At 42.5% G+C, this 25,555-nt stretch overlaps 1 protein-coding gene across 4 annotated transcripts in view; it reads left to right on the top strand.

Annotated features, from left to right (window-relative positions):
* DENND1A (DENN domain containing 1A) overlaps positions 1-25,555 on the top strand; it is a 481,014-nt gene that overhangs the window by 302,194 nt on the left and 153,265 nt on the right. For all 4 annotated transcript variants that reach the window (XM_090274703.1, XM_090274702.1, XM_090274704.1 and 1 more), the window contains one exon: positions 3,510-3,611. In XM_090274703.1, coding sequence (XP_090130829.1) covers positions 3,510-3,611 — 102 coding nt within the window. The remainder of the gene's footprint in view (positions 1-3,509; positions 3,612-25,555) is intronic.

Here is a 25,555-nt window from a genome sequence, read left to right as displayed (position 1 = left end):
CTGGGGTCAAAACCCATCTCTGCCCCTCACGAGCGGCATGATATGGGCCTCTGAGCCCCGTTCCCTTGTTGTGGCCGTGGAGACAAGAGCGTCTCCCTCCTGACATGGACGGGCTTACATGACCTGGCACCCAGCAGGGGTCCAGCTTCCTTCTCTGCCAGCAGCCCCCTCGCTCACCCCCAGTTTGAAGTTGATTGTGTTATTTTGTTTTTGCCTTTTTCGTTCCCCTTGCTTCCATGAGCCTTTCAGGGATCAGGCACCATCAGGCCAAGCTGGCCTCCGATGCTTGCCAAGGGAACACTGAGCTTCAGGAAAGCCCTGCAGGCCACGCCAGCAGCCCCGTTAGAGGAGGCCTTGCCACTGAGAGGGCAGCATTGTCCTGTAAGAGGGAGCGATGCCGCCCTAGCTCCTGCCTGGAGCCTGGTCCTTGGGCATTTTGGTTACTAAGGGGACCCTGGCCTGCTCAGTCAGAAAAAAGGGCCAGGTTTTCGCCTCTTCTTCAGCCTGCCACCATTGTTGAAAAAGTAAACACTCCATACAGCTTAACCGGCAAGTCCTCCAGGCAGCAGTGGGAAGAGATCAAAAGCCCGTTCCAGCCCCGTCATGGAGCGCCAACAGGGCCGTTCTGCGCTGCTGGGGCCCGCAGGGAGCACAGAAACAAGGCCAGCTCTGGTCCACTGCCAACATGCCACTCGCTGGGCCTCGCAGCCCCTGCGGCCTCTCTCCAGTGGCCGGATCCCTGCCCCCTTGCGTTGAAAGATTAGGAGCTCTTTGCAAGGTCAGAAGGGACAAAAAATATATATGGATGATTCTGGGGTGCCGCAGCCCTCAGCTCAGTCCTTGAGGCCTCCCCAGCTGGGCTGTGGCTCAGCTCCCCTTCGCGCCTTCTCTGATAGTTTCTGGTGCTGGTATCTTTGAAGCGAGAGCCCCCCAATTGCTACAAAGGGGCCAGAGGACCTTTGCCCTTAGGCCGTTGCCTCCACAGCTGTCAGACTAGTGGAGGCTGATGCATGTAGAACAAAAGTAATAGTAATAGCTACTATTTAGAAGTCCTACTATGTGCCCCGCAGCCCGGGGGAAGTGGTCACAGGAATCCTCCCGGTTCTACAGAGGAAGAAGCCAGAGTACACATATAACCAACCCTGAGGAAGCCACTTCACCTCTCTGAGCCTCAGTATCTCACCTCTGCAATGGGAGTGGTGATACCCCACCTGGAGCCACAGTGCTGAAAACGGGAGAACCTCTGTGGAAGTGCTGCGGGAGCGCTGAAGTGCGGTATTCGTGGGAAAGGTGGTCGCTGCGGCTGTTTCTGTGGCTTCCCACTAGCACGCTGCTAGGGGTTTAACCTGCCAGATTGCAAAGGGAGGCAGCTAAGGAGCCCCGGGCAGTTCATCAGGAGCCTTAGCGTTCTCATCTGTAACAGGGATTGTGCTTTGTGAGACGCTGGTGGTGTGTAATGTCATCCACACTGTTTGCTCATAGTGTTTAACCCTGTAAGTGAGGCGGTCAGATAATAGAAGTGCTGGAGTCTGGAGGGAGAATGCACTTCTAAATGGGCAGTCTTGTCCCTCCTCTGTGGGTCTCAGCCCATAGCAAGCACTCAGTAAGACTTTATGAGTTTATTGGTAGGTTTTGGGCCTGGGCCTGGGCCTCACGGCCCGGAGGAGTCAGTAGCAGAAGCTTGAGGCTCCTGGTCTTGTTAAGTGGAAGGGTTCCAGGGTTCTGCCCTCTGGGAGTGTTAGTCCAGCCTAGGAAGCTTCTGACTAGCATGGCCTCGCCCTCCTGCTGGGAGGAGTCTGGAAGTGTTCACTCAGGCACCAAGTCCTGCACTAGGGTCTAGGGTTCGAGCCAACAAACGTAGGCCCATATTAATGAGCACTTACCAGACCACTTTGTCGGGTGCTGGTTGTTACTCAGCGGTGAGCCAAACGGGTGAGCGCCTGAGGGGCCCACGCCCCAGCAGGCACGGCCTCACTGATGAGGGCTGTGCAGACCTCCGTCTCACCGAGGGTGTCTCAGCAGGAGGAGGCTGCTGTGCTACCTCTGCCCCTCACCTCACCTCTCTGAGTCTCATTTCCCTCGTGTTACATAAAATGAGGGCAATAACACGCACTTCGCAGGGTTTGTTAAGAATTCAGCACAATTAGGTAAGTAAAGCATAAAGCAAGCCCCTGTAAGCTTCTGGTCCGTCGTACCTGCTCTGCACTTCCAGGGCGTGCACAGAGTTAGGCTTGAACAGCCACCAGGACGTCCGGCTCCGTCACTAGCCTACACAGTGCTCTTGGGTGGATTAGGAAAAGGTGTGTCCTTCCTCCTACCACCGTCATTCCTGACCGATGCCTCTTGGCAGACACATGGGGTGGCGGGTTTCAGCCCCAGCTCGGCTGGCCAGGCACCCTTGGGCAGCGCACGCTTCCGTAGTCACATGGAGTAGCTCAGAGAATGGCTAATAATGAAAGTGACTTCTTGCTCTTACACGTACCGTACGTCCCATTTTATGCCTTTGCCCTGGCATATGTTCTTTTACATCCCGAAGTGTCCCAGTTTAGACAACAAATTATAGGGTCTTTCTATTTAACCAGCGCAGGAGGAAATACAACAGTTTGGGAGTTCTAGGCTATAGAAATGAACTTGGATATGTGATGGAGTAAGAGGATTGGATAAAATTGGGAGTGGTGAGTAGGCAGGAGAAAAATGGAGATGGATTCCAGCAGTGGGTAAATAGCGTGATTAAACATGGAAAACTCAGGCTACTCACAGTCTAGTATTCTTACAGCCCATGGAGAGTTGTTCCCGGATGGTGGGCTTTTCTTTTTCCCATATTGCGCCTTCATCCCTTCCTCCTCTCCCCCAACAGGAACACCTGGTAGACACACATCTCCCTTTCCCTGTGCCCATGGAGTCATGGCTGTAGCCACAGTCTGAGCTGTGATTCACTATCTGGGTTCCTATGGAAAATGGAGCCACATTGAAAGTGACCTTCTACTTAATGTTTACGGGAAATATTAACATAGACCATTCACTGTATTCCATGCCCAAGGATGACAGGAGCCAAAAGTGGGATGGGCATGCAGCCTTCGGTAAATGACAGGGGTTGGATTGACTGTGGGTGTCAGGGGGGCATAGCTGTGTATCAGAGTCCCTGGGGCCCGAGACTGAGATCTCAGCTTCTATTTTATAAAACGGAAAATACAGGGAAAAATAACATTGAATATAAAGATCTCTCTTCCTAACTGTGTGACCTGGGGCACGTTAATGTACTAGTTTTTGTGAAACCCTTTCCATTCCTGGAACTTGAGCATGACCATACAAGCTCACAGAGTTTGGGGGGCAGTTAGCGTCCTCACAAATGTGAACCACCTAGCATTGGGCCTGCCCCAGAGTAAGCTTTTGTCAAATGTCTTTTTTTTTTTTTTTTCCTTATACCCCTTCCCCAGAGAAGGCCAGGGAGAAGATCCATGTCCTCATGGCGATTCAATGATTTTGTTTTGGAATTTGCTTATTTGCAGAAAGTCAGAAACATGGCCCTGGATGACGTCGTGATCCTTAACGTGGACACCAACACCCTGGAAACCCCCTTTGATGACCTCCAGAGCCTCCCAAATGACGTGGTGGGTAATGAGTGGCCGTGAAGGTGACATACTCCTGTGGGAAAAGGGAAGTAGGGGGACAGCTGTGGCTTTCCTGTGGCCTAAGGATTGCACTTGGTTTCTCTGTTCTCTCTGGGACCTTCGTCTCAGCGAAGGAAGTTGGGAGGTGGTCCATTTCCGCAGTCATGTTTTTCTCTCATAACTTTCATCTGGAAGGCCACGAAGCAGTCCCAGGGCCTAGATGGCCCCCCTTCCTGTGGGGGCCTGGGGGTCTCGCCATCCCTCTCCAGCACATTGCCGTGTCCCCTGAGGTGGCGGGAGGACTTTCAGTGTGAGCAGTTTGGGGCACTTCAGTCCTCCTTTTTTTTTCCTGGGACATCATCAAACAGCCATTTCCCACGTAGCAGGTTTCTGCTGACAGCGCTCTGAATGTGGCTGCATGTGCCCTGATTCTTTCTTCATGACCTCAGGTCTACAGAGGATGTGGGCTCCAGTTAGCCAAAAGTACTGCCTACCACATTTGCCATGGTAACATCTGTCCTTATGCCTGTCTCATGTTGCCACTCAGAGCTGCCTTGTGGGCGACTGTTTGGAGTAGACCCAATGCCCCCATTGTCCTTACGAAATGAAGAGGATTGGGGTTCCGGAGGAAGCACAGTTTTGATGTTTGTGGTCTGACCTCCCTGGCTCTGCCCGTGAAAAGATCTAGAGTTATTCTGAGTTCTGGATTGAGAGGAGCGTGGTGCCAGCCCAGGGCTGGGTGTGTGTCCCTGGGTTTGTGTCCTGGCTGTGGGCACGGCTGCTCCATTACTGCCAGGAGCCCCAATGGCCCCGTGGGGTCAGCTCTCTGGGGGAGATTGGTGTTTGCTGGTGAATGGCTTGCCCCGAGGTTTCGTGCTCTTGTGCTCTTAACTCACTGCGAGGTGCTGAGGGGGTCGTCGGTGCTCTCTACAGACGTTCCGTGTGTAGCATAACTAACAGTGGCTGCCGTTACCGATGTCCTGCGCGCAAAGACTGTCCTAAGCGCTCATCATTGGCGTCTCATGTGCCCTTCACACCACTCTCAGGAAGGAGTTTTTCTTATTCCCATTTCACCCACAGAGCTAGAAAGAAGGGGAGCCAAGGAGTGAACCCTACTGTGTCGCTCCACAGAGTCACCGGCCCTCTTGCCTCTCTGGGTGCCTTCTGCTTTCAGGACCGCATTCAGTTAGCATCACAGCCCCACGGAGTAGGTGTCCGCCGCTTTCCACAGGGAGCAAAGGACCTCAGCCAGCACGTGCCTAACCACGCCCATACGGCTGGCTGGGGCCGAGCTGAGGTTGGGCCCCCAGGACCCCGGTGGACAACACCGAAGTCTGTGCTGCCTCCCTCAGAAGTAGGAAAAGGAAAGTACCAGACAATGGGAGGTTGGTTCCTCATGTCAGAACAGGGCGCGTGGTTTGTCTCATAGGGCTTCCTGACCATAATTTGAGTTCTTTTGGTCCAAGGAGTGCTACTCCAATACCCTCTTGTGGAAATGCTCTCCCTTTAAGCCATAGGCATCTTAGGTGTGGACCTTGCAACTGCGGTAAAGGCACCTGAGCTGTAAGGAGTGGCCAGGGACCTGGGGCAGCTCAGGATGAGTGTGGGGGCCCAGAAACGATGGCGCAGACTGACTGGTCCCCTCTGCAGTGCTCTGACCTGGTGCTGGGCACTGGGCGGCGAAAATGAAGCAGACCTAGTCATCTCCCTCAAGGAGCGTATCCCAGTAGGGGAAGCAGACATGTAACTTACATATATATCCCAGTATGCCAGGGAGGGGCCGAACTACGTAGGCATCAGGCACAGAAGCGACCAGGGTGACAAAACTTGAGGGAGGGTAATAGGGGTTTCCTGAAGATGGTACATTCCCAGATGCCTTTAAAATGATTATCTAAGTGGCCTCAAAGAACAAAGTCACTTGGGCACACCATTTTCTGTCCCTGAGCCTCAGTTTCCCACCTTGAAAAGATGAGTCCCAGGCCTATTACTAATTAGTAGGGTTGCTGTGACACATAAATGGACAGCAGCGTTTATCAGGCGCTCGGCACAGTGCTCACATGTTGTCGGTGTTCAGTAAATGGTGCCTGCGTTTGTTTTTCATAAAACTGCTGCTGATAATTACAGCCTGGGTTAGAGAACACTTAGTTCCCTCGCAGTCCTCAGCCTGGGCGTAAAGCACCTCCCCGTTTGCAGGCTGCTTCATGGTGAGGCCGAGGATGTTCTATACAGCAGTGGTTTCCAGCACGGGGCTCTAGACTCACCGAAGGCTCCAAGGAGAGTAATGGCGAGGGCGTGTGGTCAGTGAGGCACTTACTGTGTTTCAGTGGCATCCACAGGTTTCAGTCTCTGAGGCTCTGGGAGCTATGAGTCCCTGAGAGGAGAAACCATATCCTGCCACCGTTGTATCCCCTGCATCTACGGCAGGACCAGGCACTTTTAGTGTATCAGCATATCCACAGTTGACCTCATAATCTTTTCTTTTGCCAAAGCTACTTAGTGTCTGCACCTGACAGATCCTGCACCTTAGACCTTTCTCAAAGCTTCTTCTCCATCTCTCCTAAGGGCAACCCGTCCAGGCCCTTATTTTTTGCCTGCACTGTTACCAGCAGCCTCTGAACTGGTGCTTGGGACTCTAGCCCTTCTTTCTCATGCACCAGTTACTTTTCTAAAACATCAATTTAACTGTTTCCCTAATTTAGTTATATTTAGTTATAGTTATATTTAACTATACTTGAAGCCATTTCATCAATGAACGTAATTTTTTTTTAATTTTCTAAAGACAAAAAACCTTCTGTAACTTCCCATTACCTAGAGATTAAAGACAAATTTCTTTTTTTGGCTTTGGAATCTGAGAGACCTGTGTTTACAAGGTCTGTCCAGAAGGTATCCAGCCATGTAGTATGAAAAATAGAGACACTTACTGAGGAAGATACAAGATACAAGAAACATCGTATGTAAGACAATGATGCCTCAGTCGCCTTAAAAGTAGGCACCTGGGGACCTCACACAGTTCTCCCAATCGCCATCAGCTGCCCCATTGTATTTTCCTGAATCTCATTGATAGTCTGAAATCTCTTCCCTTTCAAAGGTGATTTTAGTTTTGGGAAAAACCAGAAGTCGCAGGGCGCTAAATCTGGGCTGTAGGGGGGCTGAGTCACCTGGGTCATTGGATGTTTCACCAAAAAACTCTACATGATACATGATGCAGAAGCAGGTAGGTTGTCATGATGAAGCTGCCAATCACCAGCTGCCCATTGCTGCGGCCTTCTGAGTCATCCAGATAGTTCCTGCAGAGGAATGTTCAAGCTTAACACAGAATTTGATGCACATTATTGCTCTACTCACTCAGTCATTTTGAATGCGATGGCCACACAGCACACATACTCACTTGGTGGCATCTACCGCCCCCACTGACGAGTACAGTGAAGTCATCATTGTTCACACATGTGCCTTCCAGTCTACTCTCCCTGGCTGTCAGGTTACATCAATGCTGTGCAGACCGTTCTTATTTTATTAACAAAGGCTGGACTTTTTTCTGGACAGGCCTTGTATATCCAGGCTTCCTCACCTACTAGGCATATGATCTCGGGCGATTGCTTAAGCTCCCTGAACCTTTGTTTCCTTAAAACGTTGTCGTGAGGGTTAAATGTAATGTATATTGCATATGTAAAACATGTCCTGTGAGCGCTGTAGATTGTATTTAATGGTAATGAATTATGGATGCAAATAATGACCAGGGTGGTGTTCCAGGCCCTCCTTCCTGATACGATCTGCCTGTTTTTTGTTTGGTTTTTTCCCCCATAGCTTTAGCTCTCTCTTCTCACTGCTTCAGACCCTGTATTATAGGAGTTTGGAACTATTAGTATTTCTCCCAAGCTTACACGTTGTTTTATAATTTCACACTTTGCATACGGAGTTTCTTTTGTTCCAAATGTCCCTCCCCATTTATCAATTTTGTACTCATTCTTCAAGCTTTGACTATAAATATTAGGCTGCAAAAACGTTCCCTGACCTCTCCAAGTAGATTGACCATATCTTTCTCTGTGTCCCCACAGCTCCTTATACTCCTTGTATAATTATATTTATCAACCAGCAGGATAATTTATTACTCATTTCTGCCTTTCCCTTTTAATTGTGAATTCTTCGAGGTTAGGAATCAAGTTTTATTCATCTTTGTTTCCCAGGGATCTAGCAGCCACTGACTAGATAGATGGAAGGATGAAGGGAACATATGGATTGGGTTATTTTGGTAGATGAAATCTTGCAAAGCATGGCATTCGTGCTGGAAATTTTATTAAAAGAGGCCTTTGTTCTGCTTCTAGCCATGATGGAATAATTGGAACTAGATTTCTGCCCCTGCCATTAACAACTAAAACTCAGGACAAATATGAAAACAACTGTTTTCACATATTGTACACCAAGCAGTACAGGAGTGTGATCCCTGAGAGAGAGGAAGCAAGTAAGGTACGGCCTAGGATCCCTACCCTGGCTTTCTGCCTTGAGGCATTTTCTGGACTTTGGCCCAGAAGGGGACTCCCCAGCCAAGCACACAGTCTTGCTGTGTTGAGGGGTTAGAGATATGAGTCTGAGGAAGAGGTGGTTTTAATTTGTGGGTCAGATTGTCAAACAGGAGGGAGCTACTCAACAAAAGAGCTCCAGAAATCGAACTGGGTCCTCATGACTAATCTGCTGAAGACTGATCTGCCCAGTTGTGGGGTTGAGCTCACACAGACTAGGAATCCTTCCAACTCTGACTGGCAGGAATAGGAAGGTCTTGTTGATCATTCAGGACAATTGTCAGAGACCACCCCGGAAGCCAAGCCTTGGTAGTACTCAAAATTAGCTCTCAGGTGAAGATTGCGTTAGCCCTGCCCTACCAGAGCTTCAACTCAAGCCTTGAGGAGCATAGGAGAAGGCTTCAGGAAGGCCTGTAATGTGCTGAATCTTTATCTTAGTTCCAGGTAAATGGGCAAGAATTCCTGAAGCTGAACACCAATGATGTTTGTACTTTTATGTATGTATGTTAAACGTAAATAAAAAAGTTTTAAACAAAACTATTCCTTTAAAAAAAAAAAAAGCTTTAAAACTGTCAACCTGATATGCAAAAAATTCAACATCCTGTCAAAATAAACTTCAGCCCTCTTTAAAAGAAGACCAAATCTAACACTCAACAACATAACATTCACAGTAACTAGCATCCTGTTAAAAAAAAAAGTACTAGGTGTTGTGAATCAGGAAAATGTAACCCATATCCAAGAGGAAAATTAGTCAATAGACACAAACTCAGAAATAATAGACATAATGGAATTATCAGACATGAACCTTAAGATAGGTATTATAAAGATTATAAATATAGTCATGAATTTAAAGGAAGGCCTGAACTTAATGAGGAGAGAAACAGAAGATACTGAAAGAATGAGAGGGAACATCTAGGGGTAAAAAATATAATACCTGGATTGAAATTTTCACTGATAGGATTAAAAGGATTTAGGCACCACATCTCAAAAGATCAATGAACTTGAAGACATACCAATAAAAATTATACAGTATGAAGCAGAGAAAGGAAAAGGACTAGAAAAGGTTAGCAGACCCTTCAGGACCCCATCACGCAATATCAAGAGGACTAACATACATGTAAATTGAGTCCTAGAAGGAGAGGAAGATGGGGAGAGACAGAAAAAATACTTAAAGAGATTATAGACAATTTTTTTTTTAATTGTGATGAAAACAATTAATGCAGAGCTCCAAGAAGCACAGTTAACCTCAAGCATAGTGGACCCAAACAAAACCACACAAACAGTAGATCATGAAATTACTCAATGCCAGTGATAGAAACGAAGGCTTAAAATTAGCTGGAGGAAAAAAAAAAGACATATAAATGGAAGAAGTAATGGCAGAAAACTCACTGTAAGAAACTATACAGCCAGAAGATAATGAACTGATATTTTTAAAATAATAGGAAAATTTTGTCAAACTAGAATTGTATATCCAATGAAACTATCCTTCACAAACGAAGGCAAAATTAGGATGTTTTCAGAAATACGAGAAGCGAGAGAAGTTATTGTCAGCAGACCTGCATTGTAACACATTTTAAAGGAAGTTCTTCAGACGGAAGAAAACTGATACAGAGAGAAACTTGGATAAAAAGGGGTGAAGAGTGCCAGAAATAATAAAGTTGTGGATGAATATAAGAGACTTTTCATTTTTAATTTCTACAGAAGGTAATTGAGTATTGAAAATAGAAATTACCGATGTGTGTAATAACATAGCTATAATAGAAGTAGAACATATGACTAGAGCAGCACAAGGGACAGACCAGGTAGAGAATGGAGATTTGCTGTGTTAAGGTCCCTAAATTATACAATATTATTTGAAAGCAGACTGTTAAGTTAAGGTTATATATTGTAAACTTCAGAGGAGCCACTAAGGGAACAAATATAAGGTTGGGATACCTATCTAATAAGCCAATATTGGAGATCCAAAAGATTTTTGGGGAAAAGGATATAGGAACCAAACATAGATGAAACAAATAGAGAATTTAGCAAGATGATAGATTTACCCAACTATATTAATTATTACATCAAACATGAATCATCTAAATACTCCAATTAAAGGAGATTAACAAATTATATTTAAAAATAAGACCTAACTACATGCTATCTACATAAATTTCACCTTAAATGTAAAGAATCAGATAAATGAAAAGTAAACGAATGGAAGAGATACCATGCTGATACCAATTAAAAGATAGTGGATAGAGGATAAGAGGCAAATCTTCCTTATAGAAGAATTCCAAATAATAGCTGTAGATATTCTCTAAGAGAAGGAGCTTAGCACCCCCACCCCAATATACACACACTTGCGTGTGGGCTAGACTTAGTGGCTCCCTTCCAACAAATAAAGTTTGTAAAGGGAAAAAGAGTAACTTCAGTGGACAAATGGCAGGCACTGCCTTAATCGAGTGATCATATTTAACATCACCAATGATGTCACGTGTATATTACATAACCATGATATGAGATAATGAGAAGGATCCATCACCCCTCTGGTCTTCCTTCCAGAACCCAGTTAAATAATGGCAGAAACTTCACGTGAACCCAAATTTAGGGGCATTCTGTAAAATACCTGACTAGTACTTCTCAAAACTGTCAAGATCATAAAAAACACTGCAAACTTAGGAACTGTTGCAGACCAGAGAAGACTTAAGAAAATATGACAACTAAATGCTATGTGGAATCCTGGATGGGATCCTGAAATAGAAAAAGGACATTAATAGAAAAACTAGTGAAGTCACAATAAATTTTGGAGCTCAGTTAATAATAACGTACCAATGTTGGTCTCTTAGTTTTGACGAATGTACTATATAAGATATACCTCGTATAAGGGGAAACTGAGGGAGTTTATTGGTGAGGGAGTATATTGATACTCTGTTATCTTTGCAACTTTTCTGTAAACCTAAAAATATTCCAAAATAAAAAATATATTTTTATGGGGGAAGGCAGAAGAGGGTAAAGAGGGAATAAATGGTGATGGAAGGAGACTTGACTTGGGTGGTGAACACACAATACAATAACAGAGGAGTATATTATAGAATTCTACACCTGAAACCTATATAATTTTATTAACCAATGTCACCCCAATGAATTCAATTTAAAAATAAAAATTTCAAGAAGAAAAAAACATTATACACCTGAAACTAATAAAAAATAATACTGAATGTAAACTGTAATTGAAAAAATAAAATTTTTTAAAAGTATATTTTTAAAAAGGAAAGAAAAGGAAAAGAAGTATTATAAACAACTTTATGCCTATCGTCGTCGGCAGCCGTCCGTCTCGAGAGACGATGGTGTAGCTTCTTAAGAGTCCATCTGCACCGCCGAGAATGGCTGTGCAGTCCGACTCGGGAGTGACATGGTATCTGTCTCCTCCCGTGTTGAATCGACATCTTGCGATGACGCTGAAGCTACAGAGCCTGGGCAGGGTAATATGGAGGGTCTGTTGTTGCCCATGCAGCAGACCCCCCCTCTCTTCGCAGCTGAAGGGTCCAAGGGAAAGACGGAGTCGATACAGCTTGGCTTCAGGTGCGCCGCAGGAGTTGCCGGTGTTGACCACAACATCAAACCGCCTTAGGGACTCCGGCTCCGGATTTTCTGTCGGGGTTTACTCCCTTAGCCTTTCCCCTGAAGAGGTATGCCGCAAGGCAGCGGAGGTTTTTTGGAGTCAGAGTTTTCCTTCTCTGTTAAGTTAATGTACTATACCCACGGTCTCTAAAGAGACCGTGGGTATAACTTTATGCCTATAGTTTTTATAAATTTGATGAACAAATTCCTTGAAATACACAAATTAGAAAAAGTGACTCAAGAAGAAATAGGAAATAGAAAAACAGCACTGTTTCTATTAAAGAAATTTGAATTTGTAATTAAAACTTCTCCACAATGAAAACTCCAGGCCCAGACAGCTTCACCAACTAATTCTATCATTTATTCAAGGAAGAACCAATGCAGTCTTACAATGACTTTTCAGAAAATAGAGGGAAAAGGAACATCACTCACTTTATTTTATGAGGTCAGAATTAACCTGACATAAAAACCAAAAAAAGATTTTACAAGAAAAGAAAACTACTGACCAATATACCTTATAAATGCACAAGTAAAAGTCTTTCACAAAATATTAGCAAATTGAATCCAGCAATTTATAAAAAGGATAATACATCATGATTAAATGAATATAGACTGGCTGAATATTTGAAGATCAATCAATGTGATTTGCCATATCAACAGACTAAAAAAGGTAAACTATATCAAACATAGACCTCAAAAAAATTTTTTTAGAGAAAATTCAATGCCTTTTTGTAATAAAAGCTCTTAGCAAAACAGGTATCCTCATCGCGATAAAGATCATCTAGGAGGAACCTACAGCCAACATCACACTTAAATGGTGAAATACTGAATGCTTTTCCCACGTGAATGAGAACAAAAAGGGATGCCAGTTCTCCCTATTTCTGTTCAGCATTTTACTGGAGATTCTAGCCAGTTCACTAAGACAAGAAAAAGAAATAAAAGCCCTAACAATTAGAAAAAAAGGAAGAAAAATTGTCTTTATTCAGACAACATAATCAGGTATATGGAAAGTCCTAAGGAGTTTCATAAATGAATTTAGCAAATGTGCAGGATAAAGTTAGTATACAAAAATCAAATGTATTTTTACATACTAGTAATGAGCAACTGAAATGACATTTTTAAAGTACCATTTAAAATAGCAAAGAAAACAAAATAATTAGGAATAAATTTACCAAAATATGTGCAAGATTTGTATACTAAAAACTGTAAACATTTGTTAGAAAAAATTTTAAAAACCTAAACAAATAGATACTCCATGTTTTGGATTAGAAGGCTCAATATTTTTAAAATGTTGATTTTCCTAAACTAATCTATAAATTCACTGTAATCCCAACCCAAATAACAGATGGCTTTAATGGGGGGGGAGGCTTGATAAGCTGATTATATATATTTAATTCTTATTGTATTTTTTAACTGATGAGCTGATTTTAAAGTATCTATGAATATGTGAAAGATCAAGAATAGCCAAAAACAATGTTGAAACAGAACAAATGTGCAGGACTTACGTTACTTACTTTCAAGACTTACTATAAAGTTACAGTAAATGTAGACAGATAGTATTCATAGACATATAGTTCAATAGAACAGAATAAACGGTTCCGAATTAAATCCACATATAAATGGTCAGTTGAAATTCAACAAATAGACAAAGTAATTCAATAGAGAAAGATAGTTTTTTTTCCAACAGATACTTGGATATCCATATGGTACAAAATAAATCTTGACTTTGACTTCATTCAAATATTGCTTCAAAATGGATTATAGACCTAAACATAGAAGCAAAAAGTAGAAAATGAATAGAAGAAAATATAGAAGAAAATCTTCATGGAGTAAGAAAGAATTCTTAAATAAGACACAAAAAGTACACACCATAAAAGAAAAAGTGAGAACTCCAAACCTTGTAAAACGTGAAAACGTATCCTCTTCAAAAGACACCATTACAGAAATGAAGAGACAAGCCACAGAAAAAGAGAAAATATTTCATCACTTATATCTGCAAAAGGATTTTGTTGAGAGTATATAAAGAACCCATAAACTCAGTGAGAGCCCACTGAAAGCGTGTGCAAAAGGCCTGAAGAGAAACTCAGCGATAAAAGATGCTCAGATGGCCAATGAGCACACGAAAAGATGCTCCATGAGGTTGCTGCTGTATACCCACCGGTATGGCTAAAATAACAAGATTATGCATTTCTTATAAATGTGTATGTTAAAAATATGTTTCTTATAAGACCAAACAATCCTATTCCTATGAATTCACTCAAGAAAAGGAAAATATATATACACAAACCCATCTATATGAATGTTTTTGGCAGCTTTTTACATAATCACCAAAAACCGGAAACAATCCTGATGTCATTCAACCACTGAATGTATAACGCAACACTGGTATGCCCATAAAATGGAACCCTGCTTGTCAATAAACAAAATTTAACTGTTGATCTATCCCACAAAATGGATGAATGTCACATTATGCTAAGTGAAAGAACCTATTTATATGTCATTCTGGAATAGGGAAAGCTATAGAGATAGAAATCAAATGAGTGGTTGTCAGGAGCTTGTGGGATGCTATATGCACCCTTCAAAACTCATAGCACTCGTCACTAAAAGTGATCAATTTCGTTGTATGTAAATCATACATATAGCATGTCAATAAACCTGACTTTAAAAGTTTTTGAAAGCCTGACAATACCAAATTGGCAAGGATGTGGCACAAGTTACCTGGAACTCTCTTCACTGGTTATGGGAGCATGAAGTGGTAAAATCACTTTGGAATACAGTTTGGCAGTTTCTGTGAATTTAAACATACACCTACCTACCATATAAGCCAATAATGCCACTCCTAGGTATTCACCCTAGAGAAATGAGAAAAATACTTCCAAACAGGTTTGTACATCAGTTTATAGCAGCTTATTGTATTATGCTGAGCAAAAGAAGCCAAATGTGAGAATATGCTATTTAATTTTATTTACATAAAATCCTTGAGTAGAGAAAGCTAGTACAATAGTGGAAGAAGAAAGATGAGTGGTTGCCTTGGGCTGGCGAGGCAAAGACAGGAACTAACTGTAAAGGGCAGCAAGGAGCATTTGGGGTACAAGAAATGTTCTCTTTCTTGATTGTGGTGGTAGTTAGACAAATGTATACATTAGTCAACTCACTGAACTGTACTTTTTAAATATATGTGTTCTTTTTGATGTAAGGTGTGACTGAATAAAGTTAAGTTAAAAGAAGAGGCCTTAGAAATGAATTTTCAAAGGAGGTACCACTACTGAGTAGTTTTCAGAACTCTGCTGATTTTCACATGATTTATGAACATGGGGGAAAGGGTAACTGCAGGTAGGGTGGCTCCGGCTTTCTAAGCAGATACCTGGACAATTTAGTCTTAAATTTTGTAATCTTATCTCATTTAGCTTTCTCTACCTTAACAAAAAAGTGAGGGTTGCAAGGTTAATGCTGTGGTACCTTGATGGGTTCCATGAAACTTGCTGATGTATTGTTTTCACTGACAATATCGTGTTGTTCCTTGCTGTGCATTTTGGAGGAGGAATGTGGCAATAATAGTTTATCTTTTATTGATCTAAAGGCCTATTTACAGACTTCATGTGTATCTCAAGCCCGCGTGGATGCTGAGAACAAAAATATAATGTCCACTCCCTCCGCAGCCATTTAACCAAGCAGTCTTCTCTTGTATTTCCCTCCTAATATTTAAAGAACATCTCTTGTTCCTTTGTGTTAAGTGTAAACCAATGGATAGTTAGTAGGGCTTTTAAGAAGCTTTGGAAAAGGGAGTTTGAAGTCTCCCAGGCTTTCAGTGATGTGGACATACCACACTTCATCACTGAGGAACAGGATTTCCCAGGACTCAGTGGAGCCACACCTAATATTCTTTGGCCTGAAATTTGCAGATTTTGTGTATGCACCCACATATGGAAGCTTTCCATCTGCTTACTCTCTCTCCTTTCTTTTACTTCATGCTTTCCATAACCTGACTGGTGTTCTTTTAAAATGTGTTTCTTATACGATATATATAATAGGACATAAAATGTATTCCATTTTGACCCAATAATTCTCTTACAAGGTTTTTTCTGGAAAATACTTTTAAATGAAGAAAGCCACCTAACCAAATAGCATTCTTTTCTGTTAACCAAAATTGGAAGTAACCTTAATACCCAAAATTAGGGGGAGTGATTAAGATAATCCCTCTGACTGCTATTCAATGGAGGGTACTCTACAGCCATTCAAAATGATGGTTATGAAGAACGTGGGCAGCACAGGAAATGCTAAGGACTAAGAGATACAATTTAGTAGGAAAAGAAGAATATTAAATGATGTATCTCCTGTGGCCATAATGAAGAAAAACAACCAGATACACAGATATAAGAGATTTTTTAAAGACCTTTCAAGTTACCAACAGTGGTGTATTAGGATGATAAAGTTATGAGTTAACATTTTTTCTTTTATTTCCCAAATTTTCTGATATCATTTATTACTAATTTTTTGATAGAAAAAAATCATCTTTCTTCCCCTCCTCTGAAACACTTGAATGCCTTGACTTTTGGCTTTATGGTTTCTTTATTTTCAGGACTGTAGTTTCTCTTCCTCCATATTCTTTGGTTTAAAAGATCACAAATAATTTAATGAAGCATTTTAATCCCACTTAAACTTCTTGTTCTTCCTTGGTGCAATTTTTGAGAGATCCAAGAGGTCTCAAAGCATGTGGAGAGAGAGGAACCACACTGAGCACCCACAGTGCACCAGGCCGGGGGCGTTCCCAGCTGCCCTGTGTGCCATCCAGGCTCTGTCACAAGCTGGGTGCTGACCACGGGCAGCCTCAGCTTCCTCACTGTACTGTGCACACCCCATTTCCCAGCCCCGTGGAGAGTGACCCTTCCTTCTTCTCTGCCTGGGAAAACCTATTTGTTCTGTAGGGCACTCCTCCAATGTCACTGCTGTGATGCTCCCACAGTCCGACACACCCGCCTCTAGGTTTCCCGATACTGCTTTTATGCTGTTTACTCTAACACGATGCTTACTTACCTAACTCTTTCCCCTCCAAAGCATTTTGTGAACGCAGCCCTGGCACAGTGCATGGCTCATAGGCACATTCGGTGAATATCTGTGAAGTGGGTGAATGAATGAACTAAGCTAAGTGTGCAATCTAGTTTAAACACTAGGACTTGGAAAGTTCATGTATTTATCCAATCATTTATTTATTCAACATTTGACCCAGATCGGAGTTCCCCTTTTTGATGAGAGACAGGAGAAATTCAGTGTACATTACAGCTACAATTTACTGGAATATTGAATGTCAAGCATTTTGACTCTTTGGCCATGATTATTAAATACCACTGGGATTTTACTTTACAACTTAGAAATGACTTTCTTCAAATTGCAAGTAGTCACTCATTAGTGAAACCATAAAATCAATCTAGTAGGTCACAACAAGCATTCTTTAAAAATGGAGTTAAATAAAAAATATGAGAGTGCATCACACATAATGTGGGTAAGATTCAATTTGTGAAACCACATAATTTATAGATATATGTTTACAAAGTATAATACATTCATTACTCTGCATCACAAAAAGGAAAATGGAAAACCATTTATATATTGTGGCCACTTTAATCATTAAAATTCATACCCCTTAATGTATGAAGTACCATTCCACTGTATAAATATATACCATAATATACTTGATCAATCCTCTCCTTATAATTTCAAATTTTGTATTGGACGTATTTGTAGCTAAGTCTCTACATCATTTAATGCAATTTCATGAATTCCTGCAAGCAGAATTTCTGAATCATGGGTATATAAAAATTTAAGGCTTCTGATCATCATTTTAAATACCACGACTTCCCTCAGAAGATCATGCCTGTTTTCACTTTTATCAATAATATGAAAGCTAGCACCTACTTTTGAAAATTTTTAAATTCATATAATATTAATTTCTTTCATTGAAATGCATGTGTAGCTATTTTGATCTCTTGTGTTAGGGCCAGCAAGTTATTCGACCCTGTGCTTTCTCCTTTGCTGTGAAACCGGGGGCCTGGCAGAGGCTCCCGAATTGCAGGCTGTGTCTTCAGTCTCATCGAACTCCAATCAGTTGTCCAGTCTTTGTAAAACCAAGTCTTCCTTGACACCCCCACCCCCAGTAGTAAAATGTGCTGTCCTTTGTGTTCTCAAAGTACATGGCACGTCCTTCTGTGACAGCACTCGCCATGTCATAGTGGAATTATTGTCTTCTTGTGCCCTCTCTTCAGACCCCTCTAGGCTAGGCACTGAACACTGCACCTTCTTCCTGTTTGTATCTGCCTCCGAGTTCCGAATATAGCATGTACTCAACAAATGTTTACTGAATGAATGACAGTGTCCTATTTAATTGTGACCTTTGGACTGGTTCAAATTACATTAAAATTGGGCTATACCATGTAGATGACTATCTTTGGAGTCCAAACGCAAAACTGGTTCAGAAGGGCCCAGGTGCAAATAAGGCCCAGGGCCTGCTTGCTGCCTCTCTTCTGAGTACCCCTAGAATCTGGAGCGGCTGCTCCAGGGCCTCCTACGAACTGGTGTGCTGGCCTTGCTAGTCAACAGTGCATTTGATCCCAGAAGCAAAGGACTCGATCTTCCAGAGCAGACTTCATAGGCTGTCCGCCCTTCTGAAAAATGTGTAACTAATAGTAAACTTGGAGGAGAAGAAAGAAAAAAAAAGCAGCTATTCTTGAAATCCCAATAGGAAGAAAAAATGCTGACTGGGGAGATGGGCAGGCCTGATTATATTGAGTATCTTTTATAGTATAAACCTTTGTGCGTACAGGCCTTATAGTCTCAGTACTCCCTCTGCCATGTGAAAGCATATATTGTATTTGCTGGCAGAATGGTTATTTGTTCAGCAGGGATTTCCTATGGCAAGATGTTATATTCTGAGCATCTAATATACAGCATGGTGACTATAGTTAATAATACAAAAAGATAGCTGTGCGAATGGTAGACATGTTAATTAGATGAATTGTGGTGATTATTTCATAATGTCCATGTCACCATCCCATTATATGCTTTAAATATGTACAGTTTTGTCAATTATACTTCAATAAAGCTGGGGAAAATACAGTAAAAGACCTCAGGCATTTCCTGAGCACCTACTATGTGCTGTGCTTTACGTTGGGTAGAATGCATGCAGGGATGATTAAGACATAGACCTTATTCTAAGTGAGCCTTGACTGGCTCCTTATTTTCCTCTGGGTAAAATTCAAGCTCCGTAATATGGCCCTATGATCCAGTCTCTGCCTCCCTCTCCTGGCACATCTGTTGCTGCTCTCCTACCCACTTACCCTTCACACCAGCAGCTTAGCCTCCATCGATGAGAGCCCCTGACGCTTCCGGTTCGGTGTCCCAAGCTGGCAGTTCTATAGTCGGTTCGGGAATGGAGAGCACTTTCCAGACAACGTGTTTTTGGATGTAGGCTCAGTGCGACACAGAGATGTGTAGGTAACAGTCACTATTCCCGGAAAAGAAGAGATAGACATACTGGGAGGCAGGCGTGGAATGAATGGAGGCTGGAGTATGAACGAAAGAGGATGTGCTTGGGCAGGGATTAACCGTTGAGTCCAGCTGGGACGTAGGGTGGGTGGCGGAGGGGGACAGAAGATGAGACCAAAGTAGATGGGGGAGACCAATTTGGGAATGGCTTTCTGTCATAGAAACAAGCTTTGGCATCAGCTAAGATTATTAAGCCAGGGAATAACATGATGAGATCTGCTCTATACTCGTCTCAGACCGAGAGGGTTGAGTGTCGGATACAATGTCTTATTGCTTCTCTGGTTCTGAGAATCTGGCCAAAGCTTTCCCTCACCCGAAACTACTGATATTGGACTTGGGAGTCAGGGGACAGTTTACGGGAGAGAATTCTGACCAGTATCCGGTCTCTCATCCCTCAGCCCTTTGAAGGACTGTCTGTAGGCCTCTGTTCCGTGTTGGGCTGCTCTCCATGACAGTGTCCACTCCACGACTTACTCATTTCAGGCAGGAAGGGAAGGAGCATCGTGGTCCAGTGGGCCTTGCCCGGAGTGTGTGCGTATGATTTGTCAACAATCGAGTAGTTTATGGGAGTTTACGGGACTTCATTAAAGACGCTGGGGCAGGAGCACTGTGGGACATCAGAAGAGACCTCAGCAATAAACCGCAGCTCCAAGCTTTGGAATGCAGTAAATGTTTAAGAGACTTCCTTCCTTTCATTACTGAATTTTACTTTACTTTTATACCAATAAAGAGTTTTGTTTTAATGGTTGAAATTTCTTGATTCCGTTTTCCCCAGGTCTGTTTAAAAGCTACATTTTGTCTTTGAGGGTGTTTGGCTGGTGGTAGAGGAAGTGCTGCCAGCAAATTCAATTAACCGGCAGAGCTCACAGATATCGGACGCGGGTTTCTTTTTTTCTTCTTTTTCACAACTGCTACATAAACACAGCTGGGTTTAATATTTGTTATAACAAAGATTTAACTTGAATCATTTTATTCCAGGTAATTAATGCTTGGAATCTCGGGCTACTTTTTCGTGCGTTTGTAATCCTCTGCATTTCTTTACTCTGGCTATCTAGATAATGAAGTGCGCTCCTCTAGGTCTTTGCCCTGCCTTAAAACTGCTTAATATTTGGCTGTTCTCACTAGAGAGCAGATGCTTTTCTTTGAAGAATTGAATTTCTGTCAGCTCTTTTATGCATCATGTGTTTGGAACTGTAAGTGGATCAAGTTGTTCATCGCAGCAGGGACACTGTGGAACACGTCTATTTACACACTTCCCACCCCCCTTCCTGTGTATTTTCTCCCCTGAGGAGGTGGAGATGCCCAGATCCCCTTGGGAGAGAGATCTCACTCAGTGTGGATGTATCCATGTGATCCACCATGGATCCAGCCTGGCCACCTCCCTGAGCATGGAAATCTATATTCATTCAGCCCAGATTGATGCTGAGACAAATCCTGCTTTTATCTATGTAAACACCAGGCACTTCATTAACTCCCAAATACACACTAGAGTTTGGGTCACTAAATAAACCCACTAGGCTTAGCATAATGAGTGACATTTCAGTAATTGATGCCCTAGAAAATGTTATTTGTGAGCCCAGTATTCTTTTTTATGCTAAAATAATGGCTTGGGTAGTTTTGGCTTTGGAGCCGAGCTAATGCAGAATAGTCACTATCTGTTAGGCTCCTACTGAGTGCCAGCCACTGTGCTTGATGTGTGGAAAGTCTCTGACATTTAATCTACTAACAGTCCTGCAAAAAGTGGGAGAGGTGTTTACCCCTTTTTTATAGATGAAGAGGTTAAATAACTTACCTAAAGGAATCCAGGTAGTAGCAGGATTTGAACTCAGGTCTGTCTGAACCCAGAGTAAATCAACATACTGTTTGTTGGGTATTGTCCCTGCATCCCCAGGGGCTGCTACACATTTATTCATTGGTTAATCAATCGATGTGTTGATTTATTACATGCTGCCATTGCTCCATTTGAGTTCTCCCATTCTATGGCAAGTCGCAGGCCATTTGGCTTTTATGACCAACTGGTATCTATGTGAACCTGAACTGGTAGTGATTTGGAGTCCTTCTTTCAGTTTTGCTTTTTCCATCAGAACTCAATGCAAATACAGTCCAACTTCCCTAAGCAAGCCACCATTTTCTTGCAGTTTTCATTTTGCATATTTTGATACCTAGATTCAACTTAAAACTGACAGCTAAAACAGCCAAATCTAAGTAGTTCATTTTGTCAACACAGCTTTGAAAGCAAATCTTGATGCTCCTGCTGTGATATGCTCATCTTTTGGGCCTTAGATAGTGGTGCTGAGGGAAAAAAGTGCATTTTAATAGATATTAAATTTGAAAGAGTCATTATGGAACACTCACATGTCTGACTGAAATACCGCTAATCTGTGGAATTAATTACAGTTAAATGGAAAGGTGGCTTTTGCTCACAAAGAAAGTCATTAGTCTCTTGATAAACATTTTTAATTATGATTAACTTGTGTCTTCTTCCAAATACTTTTCATTAGAACCAGGCATGGTGTCCTGGTTCATTAGAAATAGAGCAACCCCTTTATTTTTTATTTGCAGTCCATTTTGTTGTTGAAAGATTTGGGTATTTTTTTTTAATTGGTAGAGGATATGTTGTAAAAATATACATGTATAACTTTCCTTTTGCAAATGCATGTCCTTTTTTTTCAAAGGTAACTTACATTTTTATTTTGTGCATTGTGTTTGCAAGAGAATGGTTCTTGGTTTATTCATGTTGACAACTGAAAAGCCTTAGACCTAATTAAAAGAATTTCCACGAGCACCTTTACTGAACCATTTCATTACGCGGCACTGCACAGATTGCATCGTGAAACATGGTGATAGTTTAAGTCTGACCTTTAAACTTAAACTGCCAGTAGTATGGGGGGAAAAAACCTTCTTTGAAAATACTCCCCGGTACATACATATATATAGGCATATATGCATGCACATATTTGGTTAAAAATACTCTTTTTATTGAATGACCACCTAATGATTTAAATACACATTTACTTTGAACTCAGATCTTGTAGCTTCCTTTAGCTTGGGCAGATTTTCAGCTGCATTAAGAAAGTGTCTGTGTGTGTGTGTGTGTGGTGTTGAAGCTAAATTGTTTTATAGGGAAAACAAAGACAATTTCACTTCATCTGGGCAAAAAAGGGGGTTTGGAGGAAGATCAGTTTTACAAATAAAAAAAAAGGAAAAGTCTTCACTGTTGTGTGTTTCAGTTTAAAATGCCAAAGTATGGATTACACACATGGGGAGGGGGCTGGAATGCCCTGGTTTGTGTGAGACTCCTCCCGAGTTTTATTTGGCAGGTAGTAGAAATGGGCCTTTTTTGTTTTGTTTTAAAATTGTACTTTTTTACTCCAAGAATAGTATCCTAAGAACTTGATTTGTTTGTTCATAGGATACTCAACAAAGCTGTTATAGCATATAGTGAAGTAGCCTTCACTTAATGAAAATTAATCCTTTTGTCTGACAAAAAAAGAGGCTGCTTAGAATTGTCACGCTTGCCTCTAACTTTTTGACTTAATGCTCAGCCCATGAGATGTTAGGACAGAGGGAGCAGAGACCTATGCCCCTAGTGGGATGCTTTGTTAGTTCCTGCTCCATTCTCCTGGTAAATTTCTGATTTTCCTAGAAACTATTACTGGGAAAGAGAGTGGGGTAGGATTGCCTTTACATATCAAGATTTTTTGCTTCAAATTTGAGGCAAGCACTAACTAAGGCCCAGGTAGGTAAGATAACGCCATGCCTGTGTGAAGATAGCAGAGGGAGCCAGTGTAAATGTGCCCCTGAGAACAGGAAAACAAGGCAGTAAGTAGTCCCTTTTCTACTCTCCAGACCCAGACATCCTCCAGGCGCCCTGATGCTTGCTTTATTCAGAAAAGGAAGAATCAATATGCCTGACTCCATAAGGGCCTTTTTTTTTTAAAGAGGGAAAGAAAGTGCGAGTCTATTGTCTCCTCCCAGCTACTGCTGGGTGTCTGAATTGTCCAAAAAAAAATTTTTTTTAACTCCAATTTTTACACTGAGCAATTAATGCAGCTCCCAGGGGAGAGAAGTGGGGCCCCTGCACTAGCTGACTTGCATCAGACATTTAGAGTAACTGACTCCTTACGTGAGGTGGGCTGCTCAGTCTAATAGAAGGGACAGGTGTACAAGGGGGGGTGGCAAAAAAACCGGAATTTATGTATTAAAAATTGTGTATCTATTCTTACCTGTTTAACTCTCAGTAACCTTCAGAGTACGCTCCATTTGATGAAGTATGCCTATCAAGGCTTTTTTTCCAATGCTCAAAACAGTTTTTGAACACGTTGATGTTGATGCCTTTTAGTGCTTCTGCCATTTTTTGTTTCACCTCTTACACATCAGCGAACATTTCCCTTTGAGGACTTTTTTCATCCAGGGAAACAAAATAAAACAAAAAGTCACTCTGGGTGAGATCAAGTGAATAGGAAGGGAGGGGGCACAGGGGTCATGCCATTTTTGGCCAGAAACTCTGAATACTCTGTGCAGCATGAGCAGATGCATTCATATATCACCCATCATGAAATGGGCAAATGCAGTGAAAGAGTCCTCAAAAAAGTTCGCTGAAGCTGAATGCAGCCTCTCACAGCGATGGCAGCCAATAGACTAATACAGATGGGCTCCTAGGACACTCACCGAGTGAGGAGGCCTGTACTACAAGGGGCCCGCCTTCCAGAAGATAATTCCGTTTTGGGGATCCCCCCTCATATATTAGGTTGTTGAAAAATGTAGCGTTACAAATTGCTGTGTGTCCCTGAAGGAGAGGTACGGTGAGGGTATAAAACGGGACACCTTGGTCTAGACTGAGGTGGTCAGACTGAGGAAGTGATCTTTGAGCTGAGATCTGAAGGGTTGTAGTCCTTGATCTAGGACCCTGCGTTGTCCAACATGGAAGCCACTATCCACATGTGACTATTTAAGTTTATTAAAATGAAATAAAATAAACATTTCAATTCATCACAGGACAATACAATTGATAGATTATTCGCGGACAGTGCTGAATGCCAGGCGGCGCTGGTGGAAAGAGCTCTGGGAACAGAGGAGCCGGCCCATCCAGATGCCTTGGGGTGGGAGGGAGGCCATGCAGCTGGAGCCGAGAGGGCGTGGCTGACGCCACGGAGGGGGACGGAGGCGTCAGCAAAAGGCTGTGGCCAGATCACACAGAGCCTAGTGGGCGAGGCTGGGGCTCTAGTCTTTATGATCAGATCAATAGGGAAGCTGCTAAATGATCTTGGGGTGCCAGCACTGATGCAGAAGGCTGGATGGGAGAGTCTTAGAGGTGGGGAAGTGAACAGTATGCCATCCTTATTTTCACCTCTCCCCTCCTCTCCCACAATGTGCAACGACGTGATAAATAAATTTGCGTTTGTTGAGGGCCAATATGAATTGCAAGGGTAATTTTAATTCTAGCAGAGAAGAAGCTATGTAAACTTCTGGTTATATAAAAGGCTAAATAGAAGGATGGTGATGTAAACAACATGAGAGCCCTTTTTGAAGTACTGTAGCAATAAGTTAACTTGGGGCTCATGTTGGGGAGCTTGACTGCAAGCCGCCTGGAGCTGGGCTCTGGTCCTGCGCAGCTCTGTCCCCAGCACATCTTCAGTGTGGGGCCTGTAGAGATTAGTCATCCACCAAGGGCACAGGCTCACGTGCCCTGAGAAAGAGCTCTTGGTTGTGACAGAGAGCAGTACAGGAAGTCGGAGGCCTTTCTTTTTTTTTTTTTCTTTTTTTAAATAGAAGGGTTTTTGTTAGATAATGGGATAAGGATATCCCAGGTTTAGGAATGGTTTTGCAACCTCTCAAATCGAAGAAAAGACAACGTTGGAAACGGAGCTTGAGCCAAGCCCATAGAAGGCCTTGGGCATTGTGTTAAGGAGTGTGCACTTCACGCTGACAGTACAGAACCAGTGAGGATTTTAGAGGAAGGGGTTAATAAGATTGAGTGTGTTGTTTTAAGAAGATAGTTCAGTGCAAAGAATCGATTGGACCAGGAAGAAATAGAGGAAGGGCCACTAGTTGAAAGACAGTTGCAGTAGTGTAGGTAAAAGATGGAACCCGAACCAATAATAAAAAGGTAGGCAGTCCTCTACATGAGTTATCCATTTTACATCCATGATATTTTGGTCCTCACAGTGCATATTTGTTGCCGATACCTCGTCTTACAACAGAGGAAACTGAAGCTTAGGGAGGTTAAGAAAGTACGGAAGCAAGGTTTCTAATCTTAGATTTAGGCTTATGTGGTTCAGGCTC

Source organism: Furipterus horrens, unplaced genomic scaffold, assembly GCF_987537825.1.
Source record: "Furipterus horrens unplaced genomic scaffold, mFurHor1.1.pri manual_scaffold_4, whole genome shotgun sequence".
NCBI classification, from domain to species: Eukaryota; Metazoa; Chordata; class Mammalia; order Chiroptera; family Furipteridae; genus Furipterus; species Furipterus horrens.
The sequence above is the reverse complement of the archived record's forward strand: the minus strand, read 5'-3'. Positions and strand labels throughout refer to the sequence as shown.